This window comes from Hippoglossus stenolepis, chromosome 21 (assembly GCF_022539355.2).
Source record: "Hippoglossus stenolepis isolate QCI-W04-F060 chromosome 21, HSTE1.2, whole genome shotgun sequence".
Taxonomy (NCBI): domain Eukaryota; kingdom Metazoa; phylum Chordata; class Actinopteri; order Pleuronectiformes; family Pleuronectidae; genus Hippoglossus; species Hippoglossus stenolepis.
The window spans coordinates 19,395,340-19,410,138 of record NC_061503.1 but is presented as its reverse complement, the minus strand read 5'-3'; the positions used below and the strand labels follow the sequence as shown (position 1 = coordinate 19,410,138).

The 14,799-nt window shown below is 46.7% G+C and overlaps 1 protein-coding gene across 1 annotated transcript in view; it reads right to left on the bottom strand.

The window, feature by feature from the left end:
* Positions 1-3,279: 3,279 nt before the first annotated feature.
* Positions 3,280-14,799, bottom strand: part of LOC118100957 (E3 ubiquitin-protein ligase rnf213-beta) — a 29,529-nt gene continuing 18,009 nt past the window's right edge. Inside the window, 27 exon segments of the mRNA XM_047338438.1 lie at positions 3,280-3,855; positions 4,345-4,523; positions 4,879-4,968; positions 5,504-5,701; positions 5,882-5,959; positions 6,056-6,257; positions 6,349-6,532; positions 8,844-8,927; positions 9,162-9,288; positions 9,399-9,647; positions 9,727-9,821; positions 9,899-10,064; positions 10,509-10,653; positions 10,740-10,843; positions 10,941-10,975; positions 11,049-11,130; positions 11,236-11,472; positions 11,645-11,746; positions 12,106-12,222; positions 12,350-12,526; positions 12,607-12,843; positions 13,009-13,120; positions 13,360-13,459; positions 13,554-13,699; positions 13,928-14,107; positions 14,275-14,375; positions 14,582-14,715. Coding sequence (XP_047194394.1) covers positions 3,717-3,855; positions 4,345-4,523; positions 4,879-4,968; positions 5,504-5,701; positions 5,882-5,959; positions 6,056-6,257; positions 6,349-6,532; positions 8,844-8,927; positions 9,162-9,288; positions 9,399-9,647; positions 9,727-9,821; positions 9,899-10,064; positions 10,509-10,653; positions 10,740-10,843; positions 10,941-10,975; positions 11,049-11,130; positions 11,236-11,472; positions 11,645-11,746; positions 12,106-12,222; positions 12,350-12,526; positions 12,607-12,843; positions 13,009-13,120; positions 13,360-13,459; positions 13,554-13,699; positions 13,928-14,107; positions 14,275-14,375; positions 14,582-14,715 — 3,800 coding nt within the window. The 3' untranslated portion in view covers positions 3,280-3,716.

Sequence of the window (14,799 nt, the reverse complement as noted above, 5' to 3'; positions counted from 1 at the left end):
TCAGTCTTAATGAAAACACAAAAACATGTGATGAGCTTGTGAAACATGCATCTAAAGAGATTTAACTATACGTTTGTTAAACCAGCTACAACAGTAAAAAGTGATCTACAAACAAATGCATCAGTTACAATAATCTTTAATAACAATAAAGATAGTGTTAAATCAAGATAAGATATGTACATGACCTCCCTACACTGAAACCATGGAGGTGGTGATAAAACAGAAAAATAAAATCTCTATGTAATGGGGTCAATCCTTAATAAAAAGCTTTAGCTAAAACAGGATAGTTTTAGCAGTGTTACTTTCCCAGTTATGCTTACATGTCATTGTAGATATAAAATCCCAGCTCTAATTAACCTGACAGGACGGCGATGCCTATAGGATGAGGGGAGTTGGCGAAGTTTATTTAGGACACCGTAGTCGCTCCCCCCCTCTCCCCTCCTGTGAGGACGTGTAGCGTGGGGCAGCAGGTGAGGACGTGTAGCGTGGGGCAGCAGGTGTGGACGTGTAGCGTGGGGCAGCAGGTGAGGACGTGTAGCGTGGGGCAGCAGGTGAGGACGTGTAGCGTGGGGCAGCAGGTGAGGACGTGTAGCGTGGGGCAGCAGGTGAGGACGTGTAGCGTGGGGCAGCAGGTGTGGACGTGTAGCGTGGGGCAGCAGGTGAGGACGTGTAGCGTGGGGCAGCAGGTGAGGACGTGTAGCGTGGGGCAGCAGGTGTGGACGTGTAGCGTGGGGCAGGGTGTGGACGAGGGGGCAGGTGAGCGTGGCAGGTGAGGACTGTAGCGGGGCGCAGGTGAGGACGGGGGCGCAGTGAGCGTGGGGCAGCAGGTGTGGACGTGTAGCGTGGGGCAGCAGGTGAGGACGTGTAGCGTGGGGCAGCAGGTGAGGACGTGTAGCGTGGGGCAGCAGGTGTGGACGTGTAGCGTGGGGCAGCAGGTGGACGTGTAGCGTGGGGCAGCAGGGAGGCCGGGGGCTAGCGTGGGGCAGCAGGTGAGGACGTGTACGTGGGGCAGCAGGTGAGGACGTGCGTGGGGCAGCAGGTGAGGACGGTGCGTGGGGCAGCAGGTGAGGGGGTAGCGTGGGGCGCAGGTGAGCGGGGGGCAGCAGGTGAGGAGGGCAGGGAGTTGGGGCAGCAGGTGAGGACGTGTAGCGGGGCGCAGGTGATGCAGGTGAGTGCGGGCAGCAGGTGAGGACGTGTAGCGTGGGGCAGCAGGTGAGGACGTGTAGCGTGGGGCAGCAGGTGAGGACGTAGCGTGGGGCAGCAGGTGTGGACGTGTAGCGTGGGGCAGCAGGTGAGGACGTGTAGCGTGGGGCAGCAGGTGTGGACGTGTAGCGTGGGGCAGCAGGTGAGGACGCCAATTGTTTGTTGCGGTAAGCTTCATTAACTGAAAGTCACTTTAAAGTAAATGAAGATCACGCAGAAAACGTTCGTAAACATTAAGCGCATTTCTGTCCATAGATCCCAGCGTACAGCTGTGCGCGTGTGTGTGTGTGTGTGTGAGTGAGTGAGTCCATACAGGCACGCTGTAATAATCTCAGCGTGTACACACAAACTAATGGGAACGATACTTGTAAGTAATGCGCCGGAACATTTATCCAGAGTCAACACTATTGTGTCTGTGACATTAAGTGTAATTGTCCTTTCCTGTTTTAGTACTTGTCGTCAAGACTTGTCAAAGGACGGCGTGGGTCTCTGCTTTATTTAAATTAATTGAAGGTATGGCATAACGATGTGTTTTATGTTTGTAAATGTTTTTAAGCATTTTGATAAACTTGTTTAATAATTGTGTGACCTAATATGACATGTTCGTTTCATAGGGCTGCCTTCAGGCAGAATATTTACGGTCACTGTTTTTTCCCACATTTAGATTTCATTTAGATTATTTGGCCTTGTTTAGATTTAGTTTCTTTCTGATTAATTGGTTTGATTTCTGGTTTCTTTGTTATATTTTATTTTCTTCTTTGTTCTATGGGTAATGTGCAATATGGTTGACGGGTACTGTGCAATCCTGGTGTAATGGGTTGAATATTGGTGAGTTATTGGCTCCGTAAACTAGAGACCCTCTTCTGTTATTTCATTGTATAATATCGCTTGTTGCAATCACACCAGTGTTGGGATTCTTAAAGTATGCTGTGCTTGTTTTATGCATGATATTTTAGCTTTGTTAAATTGGGTCTGGAGCCTTTAACTTCTCTCTTTTTAATCTGTTATTTATATCAAGGCCAGTACTCCATACTTTGCACATGATCCTGTGCTGTTTGATCAGCCTTTTTAAATCCTTTGTACGAATTGAATAAATTGTCTATTTCTGGAATCATCAGCCTCCCGTCCCGTTTATTCTGGATATATGTGGTGAACCCGATTGGCATTCAACTGTCACCCTAAACTTTTGATCACTACATCTATATAAAACATTGCAGCAAACAGGATTCTGATGCTTCATCATCGGTTTCCTCCTCAGTCCTGAGAAGCTGCAGGTTTCTGGATTTTCCGAACCACCACCCTGGTCCTCCTCCCCAGAGGTCGACTCCCAGCAGCCACCACGTCTCCCAGCAGGGCCCCCGGGGGTCTGGGTTCAGCTCGGGGCGCTGCAGGGTTCCTTCCCGACCGCACGCCGTCCACGAAGTCCTCCACCCCGTCAAACCTGACTGTGAGGTCGGCCAGACGCTCCTTCAGGGCGTTGAACTCCTTGTAGAGATCTCCGAGGGCGTCTGACAGGTGCTGGATCCTGAGGGAAACTCAAATGAGTGAGTGAATGAAAAAGTCATCCTCACTGACAGTCACAGAAAGTTCCCGGAGGAGAATCACCTCCCGTAGTCGGGCAGCACAGTGCTGTGGTCGTGCAGGAGCAGATCTTTGACCTGCGTCATGATGGCGTATTTCCAGTTGCATTAGGATTAAAGAGTTGTTTACCTGGGAACACTGGGAGCCTCTGGGATTGGACAGAGCAGGAGAAATGGCTCTGAAGCTGGTTTAGTTGAACTAGTTTAGTTGAACTAGTCCAGGTTAGTTCTCTGACTCTGCTCGGTTCTGTCGCTGGACTCAAACTGACGATCTGTGATAACTCAGAACATCACGTGGCGAAAACACACTCGGCCCCGCCCCCCGTCGCCTGCCATTGGCGGAGGGAAGAAGTCCGTCCCTGCGTTCCTGCTTCCGATTGGTCGAGATGATCTGCCTCACAGGGGGCGTGGCTCATTGAACCGTTTGGTTGACTTTACAAAAAGATGCTTTGATTTAAAATCACTTTTCACTTAAAAAGTAAAAAAAAGTTCCAGCTCGTTTATAGATGATTTATTAAATGTTCCCTCAAACCTCAGTCACACAATGAACCTGATAAAACACGAAGAACACTTTAACAAAAAGAAACAAGGCCTCACATCTCCAACACTTTGAATATCTACGTCAGACAAATAACAATTATTCAGAATGTGTCCCCATATATAGAATGATTAATGCATTATAAAAACACAGACTGGTTAACGGCCCCTGACTTATGTGGCTCTACAACTTAATATAAGACTATTGTGTCTCTCTGCATGTTTATTATTATTATATTTGTGTCTTTATCTCTGTGGTCAGTGTTGCCTTGAATGCCTGTTTTGGTCGTTCTTCCAATGTATGAATTTATGATCTTATTTGAATTTAGATATTCTCTTATCTCACAGTTACAACAAACAATCAGAAATAACTCAGATCTCTGTAAAAATCAGCATCTATCTTCTTTTAAACTCCACAGCCGCCCTCCACACGTCAGCCCCCTGTGCCAGAGTGATCTCCTCCGGTAGAGACTCGAGCTCCAGCAGAGGTGGAAGGTGCTTCTCCTCCAAATGGCTCTCCATGGTGGACCTGATGCTGGAAACAGCAGGGAGGGAGAAGTGTTAGCACCGAGACCATTGTTTTCACCCCAAGCATTCCTATTCACTCCTCTGTCCAGCTGCCGCCCCCATAGGAGTGACCTGCGGCAGAGGGGATACAACTTAAGCTCCTTTCCCCTGACAGATGGCTGCCTGGAGGGTCACGCTCTCATCCTGGAAGTCAAAAGGCTCCACATCCCAGGGGAGCGCCCGGGTGAGACCTCCACACTTTACTCTGATTAAAACTGTCTGGAATCAATGGATTCCTTTGGACCAGGGTGGTAATCTCTGACGTGACAAGAGGCACACTCCTTTCACCCATGATCTCTGTGTTTTTACAAACACCCTTTGGAGAAATTTGTGTCAATACTGCAAATGTTTTAGGAATGTTTTACCATTTGGTGCATTTCCTCCAACAGAAACTAAACTGACAAAAGGTAAATGAGGTTTCCCTACAGATGGGTGAATACAAAAGGCTTGTGCTTACTCCCAGTTTGGCTGGTAACCCTGGTCAGTTACGGCATCGCTCGTCTTCAGCAGCAGAATCTCATGAAGCTCCAAAGAAAACGTGTCGACGTCTGTGACAGCGAGGAAAACCTTCAGCCCTTTCCTCTCGTCCTCGGACAGCTTCTGCTGGAACTTTGGGGGCAGTTTCTGAAACGGGTCCTGAAAGAGAATCACAAATTTACATTTAATCAACGTTTAATTCACTTCCACGACTGTGTGCATCATTGCAGAAACCGCCGCGAACACAGAATTCCTCAAACTCAGTTTTCATTGGGGTCAATCTGTGGGCGCCTGCCGTGTCAGTTGGCACACTTCCAACGGATTACAGCCCAGAAGCTTTAACTCTCTGTGGTGTTTGGGTCCGTCTCTGGCAGCCAGCAGGGGTCAGGAGTGATTATGTGGTCACCGCGGATCGAGTTTCTCTCATGGATTTAACAGTTTCAGTCTGTGAAGGGGTTTGGTTTAAATATTTTCTTCATCCACATCCAATAACTTAATTTTTATTGATACTCACTTGTTTTCTGTTCAGCATGAGCTCGGATTTCCAACAAGTCAGGAGCTGCCAGGTGAATATGCTGTGTTCCAGTTTGCATTCTCCAAGACCCTAAAATAAAAAGTTTTTAAAAGGTCACAGCAAACCATCGCTGCTTTTTGTGCAGGTTTTATCTCCTAAACTGATCTTTTTTGAAAGCAACATATCTCTACAGCAGGAACCAGCTTCCATTCATTTCTCTGTGACTCTGGAACCTGAACAATCTGCACTTTCAGATACGTTCTCGTGGCAAGATGATGCAGAATTTAGAGTTTACACATTGGCTCAACTATACTAGTAAATTTAACTTTTCCACTGAGGCGGGTTAAATCAGCCATGCAAATTTCTAGCAGCTGCTGATTTTCACATTTAATAGAAATCAATGGAAGTAGAAGACAAAATACACGTTTTAAATTTGTCTATTTAATATTTTATGTATAAGTGACATTTCTGTTGTATTAAATATTCTATAAATGGGACTTTCATTGAGAGAAAGACAACAAGAGAGGGTTGTTTTAACTGTGCATTTTTTACAAGATGAGATCGAATCCCTTTCTTTGCATCGTGGTGTTGCAGTGGAAATAGCTGTGGGTCTGGAGGCTTCTACCTTGGCTACAGTGCTGGAAATCTGTCGGCGCATCTGCAAAGAATCAGTGAGGTAGGATGAAAGTTGACACTGAGGATCAACGACCATCTTGCCAAGGAAGCGAAGGCCGATCTCCACCACGTACACGGCGTCACAAACATCTGTGTACGAGCGCAGCACCGTCCTCATGGTGCTGCACACAGAACCCTTCAGCGGTTCCTGCAGGACGGACAGGGAAACAGTCAGCAGGGCCAAGGGAAGGAATTTGACCTCTAACAAAGTGGCCTCACACACTCGTACAGGGGAGACTCCTGTGAACATTCTTCAGCTGGCACCACTAGGTTCCAGATCACGACTGGTACTGTAACTAATGTTCTGAGGTGAGCGAAATGCTTTTACCTGACAAACCTTTCCTCTGACCTCGGATAGAACCACAGAGAAATCCTGCAGGTGTCTGTTCAGGTACCTCGACGTGTCCTGGTTTTAATCAAAGTGGAAAACAGTGCTGGTGAGAGGAATGTTTGGTTTTACCTGAGACGGACACACGGACACATGGTTATATTTAGATTTTACCGCTTTGATAAGAGGTTTTCCAGCCAGGAAGCGGCGGGCGAGCTGCGTTTGGATCCCCATCAGATCGTAGCTTCTGTCCGTCTCCCGGCCTTTCTTCAAGGTGTAGTGACAGTGAGCTAAGACCAGAGGCAGCAGCTCTCTCTCTGGGTTGCACAGAGTCAGCTGGGTCTCGGAAATCCTCTCCAACATAACAATGTACTCACTGAGGAAATGAAACACGGTTAAATTAAAAACAGTTTTACTTGATGAACCCTGCGTTCGTACTCGTCTCATCACGTGACGGCTGCACTGACCTGTCCTCTTGGCGGCTCGCTCTCCTGGCCTCTCTCACCAGGCTGTTGTGAGTCTCCGACAGGAAGTCCACAAGCGTCCGGAGACACGACCCCGGTCCGTGTCGGGACGGCGTCAGAAACTCCCCGGAGCTCTTGGTTGTCACCTCTCTCTCACACAACTTCACGTCCACACCCAAGTCTGCTGCTACACACACACACACACACAGGAGAAAGTAAATGAATATGGGTAGGAATAGGTGTCACATTAAGAATAACAACAAATTACATAATTTTTTTTTTTACTGTTGTTGGGATCGAGCCCAGGACAAAGGAGAGGCCTACAACACATTTGAGAAGCCTGACTAGAGTTCGTCTCTAACATGAGGCCAAAACCCCCAGAATGCTTTTGGGGCCTCCATGTTTTTTTTAACCGCCGCTGGAGTTCAAACTCGGGCCTTCCATTGGCTGAGAACCAACAGACCCCACGGCCCCACCTGGAGGGAGGCCGGACATTTCTCAGGTAATAAATACAGAGAACCACCTCAATTCATTGATTTTTCCCTTGCACCGAAGATAGGACCAGAACCTCTCCCGGTTCCTCCAGATGATCCAGACACTTAAGGGAGCAACCACCAAACGTTTGTATTTTTATTTTTAACTTAAGTTCATTCCCCTTTTATTTTTGTTAACTTCCCTTCTTTTTTTTTTAAACCTGAGCTTTATTTTGAAGAGACCGCGGCAAAATCGTTTCACTCGCGGGCCGAGTTCCACAGATTTTCTCCGGATCCACAACTACAGCTGCTCCTCAGCTGTTCAGACCTGCAGAAGGGCACGTCAATTCGCCACCAGGGCAAGACCATTCGCACGAAGGGCAGGACACATTCGCCAGAAGGGCAGGACACATTCGCCCGGGAGAACGAGACGAATTCTCTATCCGGCCCAGCTCGTTTCCCGCTGCCACCGCGCGAATCAGCTGTTCTAGAGGCCACGCACACAATTCACTTGTCTTCCCGGAACGCGCCGCTCGCGGACCAGCAACAAGTAAGAGGCTTATGTCTGGGCAGAGACTGGTTTAAACATTAGCGTGTTATTATTTGAGTGTATACTTGTGTTGGACCACCGAGTCCCTTTGTTTTGTGCCAGCGTGTCGTGACGAATCTGCGTTTCCGGCCACATCGCGGCACTGTTTACCGTTAGACCTATTTTGCGGAGATTTTAACCCACTAAAAGATCGGTACACAGCTGGACGGGTCTTAGTTAGCTTGGTTACCGAGATCTCCTCTGATCACTCTTTGCATGTCTCTCTCTCTCTTTTCTCCTAAACCCGCCTGCACACACGTTCCGACCTGCATCCACATAATTCACGTGTTACACCCGTCTGGGGACTTAGAGAGTGCGATCGCATCTCGACGCCATTCGGCACTTTGAACCACGAGATAGACAAAAGCCTTCCTTTGTTCTCCATTAACTGTTGGTCAAACAACGCGGTTAGACCGCCATCTTGAATTCGATCCTACGTCAAATCAAGTGGTTAGACCGCCATCTTAAATTCAGTAACACCGCCATCTAAATTCAGTAACACGACACCAAGCGGTTAGACCGCCATCTTAAATTCAGTAATACGACGTCATCCCCCGTGACTTCGTACGCCATCTTGACTCCCCCTTCTCTCTCGCACGCACGCGCGCGCGCGCACACACACACGTAGGTATTACGTGTGTTATAAATCGTGTTAAGTGCTAGTGTTGTGATCTTTGATATAGTGGATTCTTTTTAGGATAATAGTCATTAATTAACATTGATATTATCTTTAATAAATTCTATTGTATTTAAAGTACCGGTATTTTGTGATTATTTGTACATATGTAGGTGAATACAGCTGGAACATGATAGCCAGTGCTTGAACTTTAACCTTCACTGTTCATTTTACAATCATTAATAGTAAATATTGAGATTTTATGAGACTGATCTTTACAGATTGATTGTTGGTCCCTGATACCAGGGTGGTGCCCCGTCTTTGATAAATGTAGGGAGACTTCCAGTGCCTTGTTACGACACAAAACCCAGGAAGCTCAATCGAGTCACTCAAGCATGACGTTTCTGACTTAGAGGAACCATAACACGCGCGAGTGTTTTTTTCCCAGAGTTTTTGTGTTGGTAGACATGAGCCAGATACCCACATTAACCTGTAGAAGCACTAACAAAGTGGAATTTGCATGCTATGTCCCCTTTAATAATCATATTTTATGATTATTAATAATTAGCCAAAATCAAGTCTACCTACTATTGCACAACACTGTTATTTTCTATTTAATTCTTAGGTGTCACATAATTCATCAAAATATATTGAATATTATATCATATATTGTATAGAAGTTTTTAATTTTAAACAGAGGTTCGATGTTTGTGATTCTCATCGTGTTTGAACTGATCGTGACAGAAGTCACAGATTATTTCCTTTCACAGATCCACCTCCACAACATGAACCCGTGAGAGTTCACAGTTCTGGTGCTTACAGCTGTTTGCCACCTCCGCCCGGAGGCAGTTCCACACTTTGATGAATGTCGTCACTCTCTCCTGCAGCTTCCTCTTCTGGTATCCTGAGGACGACAACGACAGAGGCTCAGGTTGTGTGAGTGTGTGTCTGTACATGTGTGATGTTAGTGGTGGGATCACATGTATTCTTTCATTGATGTTGGTGCTTTAGTTTGTTAGTTGTTAATTCAGACACGTGTGAGGATGTGGTAGAGACCTGTGATAAGTTTACATGAAAACAAAAAGACACATTCAAATATAATGATAAATGTTCAGTGATAAATGAGACGTTGATTTACCTGCTGGCATCTGCTGGAACATCTGATCAATAGTCTGAGCTGCAGACGTCAGAGGAAACACCCGCAGCAGGTCTGACTGTAACACAACCAGCTCAGGGAGGTGGTGCAACTGTCTCACACAGTTTATCTGGGACACACACAGACAGACACACACAGACCACAACATATTCAATGAGAAAAACAACACAAGGGTTGAGTTTGAGGAAAACAAAACCTGTGGAATGGGATTATCGGTACCTTGTTGAGGAACTCGAGCAGCAGAGGTAAAGAGCTGCGTTCCTTCGCCTCCCCCACCAACTGAGAGAATCTCTCCACTGTCATGATCTCAGGAAGAGTCCAGAAGGACGAGCGATGTGTCGGGCAGTCGGAGGGGAGCGACAACATGTTGCCAGGATCCCCGAAGACCAGCTTCATCAGGGAGCTTCCAGCAAGTCCATCGTCATCACCGATTCTGTCCTGAGCTTCAGACAGACTCTTCTGCAAATCCTGGAGGAGAAAAGATTTGATCACCACGCCAAACCAAATGTAGTCACAGCATTTTAAGCAACAACAGAACATTTCTTACTTGAAGCACTGGGTTGATGGCAGCGTCACGGACAACCTTCTCCCACCGCTGCCGTTCTTGTTTGGAGGACAGATCAGGCGTCGGACCGCGGGAACCTGTGATGACATTCAGCAGAGTCAGCGTTTCTTTACATGAGCAGAAGCACTGAAAGTGGTTAGAGACTCAGATTCACCTGAAAGGACCTCTGTGCAGACGCTGAGAACCAGATGAACTGTCACCGCTGTGTCGTCCAAGTTCAGATCCAGACTGCGACCCAGCACGCTCATGTCCTTCAGAAGGTGCTGCCACAGGAAGCTGAAAACATCCGTCGGCCTGGGCTGGATCATGTCCTCGACTCCCTGCAGCACAAAGAACAGCACAGCAGGAGGTTTACGTGACGCCAATCATAATACACTTGATGTGTAATCCTCACATCAGTTTGAGAGCAGGGATTATTGATTACAGGTTCAGATTTTGTGATGCTTTCACTCTAAAGCCTCAAACTCAAACAGACCCTGCTTGTGCTCAGATTGCCAGCTCTCATATTCCTCTGCTCTTGGAGTTTTTAAAATACCTCGACCAATAGAATGTCAGGTGTAGTGTTGACAATGGAAATTGCCCCGCCCTCGTTTTGGGTGCATTAGCTTTATGTACTTCCATGCAGAAAATCTGAGTGCAAGCAGTTTGAGCAAATCCAAGCACAGGCAGATTCTTTTTGAGTGTGAGCGCAGGATTTTGAGTGAAAGAAAAATAGTATTCAATAATAAAAATAGAGTGTGGTGCAGATTGAAGTGACGTCTCACTCTCTGGTTTCTTGTGGCTCCTTGAAGCATGGCGAGGTGCGTGAGCAGCCGCAGGATGCAGGACTGAGCGGACGTCATCTGTCTCTCAGGGGCTTCAGACCTGCGAGCAGCTTCTCCTAACACGTGTCCCGTCCGAGTCTGATCTCTTCATGCCACCGAGGAGAAACTCAAATGAAATCAACCGAAACACAAACATTTGGCGCCACACTGGTTAGTTTAATGTGTCATTACCTCCCATTTGCCTGTTGCGTGAAGCCTTCGACTGGGACATGTCTTTCTCCACCGATGGGAAGTCCACAGTCGGGGCATTTGGATAAAACCACCGGTTTCCCGCACTGGGTGAAAGCACAGAAGCATATAGTGTATTCACTTTTTAAAGACGATCTCATTCTCAATGCTTGATGCAAGGACAGGACAGAAAAAAGCTCTCACCCCTGCCACGAAGCAAACGTGTCCGTTGGCACAGGCTGAAAAGAAGGAGAGAGACATGAGAAGCTGACGAGAGAAGCAACGAGCAGCTTCACACTGTGAAACACTTACTGTACAACAGCAGCTTCTCTCCTGCCAGCCACTGTCGGGCTTCAGACGAGCGATCGTCAGGCATCGTCGGCAGAAAATAGTTCTAGAAGGAAAAAGTTGAATTATACAGAAATGAGATTGGTGTAAAACCCTACGAGGCAGCGTGAAGCAAAGTGTACGTGATGGCGCAGGACAAGTGGCGTTTTACTGTCGCGTTCTGCGGCTGGAAGGCGATCTGGTGGAGAGGAGCCAGTAACTTATTTCCACTGAGCAGCACAGAGGACAGATGCACCAGCAGCTCCAGGACGGTCTGTCTCTGAGGAGAGAGATTGTCGCTGACGCGGAGACGTGAGCCCGGTCCCCCGATCTGATTCTGCAGCAGTGACGAGCAGAACAACCTGAACTCCATCGACTGGATGTTTATGAGGAGCGGCGCTAGTCTCTCCTGTACGTTCACATGGGGCCAAAACACAGTGAGTCAAAAAGAGACTGATGGCAAACACTTCACAGTGGTTCTACAGACATTTCCCAGTTTCCCAGTGAGACATTACAGAACAGCACAGAAAGTTCCAGTATCTGGCTAATATGACAAAAGGCCTTGAGACGTGTGCAGCGACCTGTGCTGAGGGCTGTGAGCTGACGTCAGATGATCTGTAGCGGGAGGTGACGTTTCTGAACAAGGCGAGAGCCACGAGTCTGATCTGAGAACCTCTCAGCTTCTACACAGGAAGAGGAGAACAGAGAAGAGAACCAGGAATAATTCAACTCATGAAAGAACGACAAGAGAAGTGGAAACTCAGAATTTAGAAACAGGTCTAGAAAAAACATTCATTATTTTTCACATCAACCTTTTTGTCTCTTTTTGCACTTACAAGTATAATTAATGACAATATAATGTATAGATGCTTACAGCTACATCATAAAATGTTGGAATGTGTTTTATTAATCAAATGTATTACCACTACACAACATGTCATTAATAAACTGGTGTGTTTTCAGTCATGGCCTCTGTGCCCTCCAGTGGTCACTGTGACACATGACAGTGTGAACTGAGAGTTAACGATCGATGACCTCTGACCTTTAGTTGTGTCAGGAAGTTGTCGGCTTTGTTTTGCAGCAGAACCTGAGTCACGGCGTCTCTCAACGCTCTGTAAGACGTCGCACAGCACAGGAAGGGGTCCACGGTGGTCACCACCTGAGTGAAACAAACATTTTAGTGTTTGAGTTGTGTTGTTACGATGTGACAGGTAAGTAGTTCATGGTGGTTCATGGTAGATAATAGGTTTCTAAGTTTCTACCACATAAATGTAAATGTCTGGGACCTGTACCTGCTGCAGAGGGAACTCTGCGGGGAACAACCATCCCCAGGTGGGTCTGTTCATCAGGGACAGGATGCAGTCGATCCCAGAGAGTCGGTGCAGCGCTCGCAGCAGGTAAACCCTGAACCAGTCATTGGCACAGTACTCACACACCGCTCTCACCTGCTGCAGGTACTGATCCTCCACCTTTTCAACTGCACCGAAAGAAACACACATCACACCCTCATTTGTTTCCACAGAACAAATCAAATCAATCAAACCTTCATCATGAAGTTCATTCAGCTCCACTCACCCTGAACTGGGATCTTCTCCAGGAGCTGTGCAGCCGAGCTCAGACATATTCTCAGTCTGGCCATGTCCAGCAGGAACTCTGCCGGCTGTGCTTCTCTGGCTGCAGCCTGTTTCCTGGCCAACCGGCTCAGGAATCGGATTTCTGCTCGCATCTGTCGTTCTCCGCTCTCGTCTACTTCTCTCGCCTCCGAGCACAACAGAGAGTCCTGAGAAAGATTGTAAAAACATGACACTTCAATTCTGGTTGAATATTAGGAGGTGTTGTTTTTATTACAGGCTATTCTATGGATGGATGGAAGGATAGATAGATGGAAGGATGGATGGATGGAAGGATGGAAGGATAGATGGATATGAGCACCAGGGCTTTCTACCTGGAAACAGTTGACAAACAGCAGGTAGAGTTCTGTGCGGTCTTCTCTGTCCAGAAGTTTCTCCTCCAGATTCTTCAGGTAGAGTTCGATGTGAGTCTTTACCTGATCAAAGCTGACAGATGCACAACAGTGAACCAACATCAGCTGCTTACTTTATTCTGACCGTGTACATTTTCATTTCCATTTATTAATTCATATTTTGTACATTTCTAAGTACCAGGTGCATGTTTCAGTACTTGAATTGAAATTAAAGACAAATTCTGAACTTTCTAATGTTGCTGGTTTTGTTTCTAAATGAGCAGAAGGTTGGAGCTCTAACTCCACCCGTGCTCGTTGGATTCATGTCCCCACCTGTACTGCAGCAGCAGCTTGGGGAGAACGGATCGAACCACCGGAGAGTTGTCCACACACTCCAGGAAGGGACTGAGCTCTCTGGTCCTGTACACGTCTCCTGCATCACACAAAATAATGAACAATCTGAATGAACAATCACCAAATCAAAGCATCACACAGTTCAAACCCTGCGCTGCTTTCTTTTCACCGACCATTAGCAGAAACCACTAAGGAGAAGAGGAGCTCCACCACCCCGTCTCCAGGCTGCTGCCCCTCTGACAGACAGAACCTGGACACCACCTCCAGGAAGAAGGAGTTACAGCAGTTCCTGATCGTTCTGTGCTGCTGGAGAGCGGCTCTGAGACACAAAGACATATTATTATTCTTGTTATTTTCATTATGAAGACTCAGTTTACAGTCCCAGTAAATAATGCTCTGAAAATTCTGCTTTAATATAAAAAATAGATCGTAGATGATGTTTTGTGACTATCTACATAAATAAATACATATAATCTTTAGGACGCAGTTTCCAATGATGTATTGTGAATCACCACATTTCTTCAAATACTGTTTATCTCTAACTCACTTGATGGTGTCAGAAACAGTCGGCTTGAAGTCGGGGGGAACGTCTGCTCTGCATTTAGGGCACGAACGTCTGTCCGGCTTAATCCAGCGCTGGAGACACGGCAGGCAGAGGACGTGCAGGCAGGGCAGAGCTGACGGCTCGCTGAGCTCCAGCAAGCAAACTGGGCAGGAAATGCCAAACCTGTACATCACAAGTTAAACACTTGTTAAATCTTATATTGTAAAATCATTGAGTTGCTTAAAAGAGAAAAAGTGAGATTATTTGCTGCGGTGCTTTTGGAATGAGATCAGATGCTCCTGTGAGTATATTCAAGTTTTGAAGAGAAACGTTTAAAAGCAGCGTCTGACCTCAGATCTCTGCTGATGCACTCGTTGTGGAAGGAGTTGAGGATCCGGATCAGCTTCTGCAACGTGTCCACGCTCCTCATGTCAGGTGACTCCTGCATCAGCTGTGACAGAGCCAGAAGAACAAAATCTGAAAACATGTCTGGACGACTATGTCTTACGAACATGTAAGACAAAATACCGCTCAGGAAAAACTACAGAAGAAAACGCTTCATACGGCGAATGTACATAGGTAAATGCTACATAAATGGATCAGGAGACTCCCTCTGGTTGGGAATAAACACAAAAAGACTAAAAGCATTTGACGTACGTTCAGGTGAAGGTTGCAGTGTTTGAGAGCCAGTGCTTTCAGTCGAAAGTCTTCCTGCTCTACTTCAAAAACGACGTGTTGGATGAAAGATGCAACAACCAGCATCCCATGCCACAGCAACCTGAGGACAGATTATAAATAAGCCTCAGAAACACAGGACATTGGTTTTATTCTCTCTGCAGTTATCCCGAATTCACCACAATCCAGGTCAGATGTTG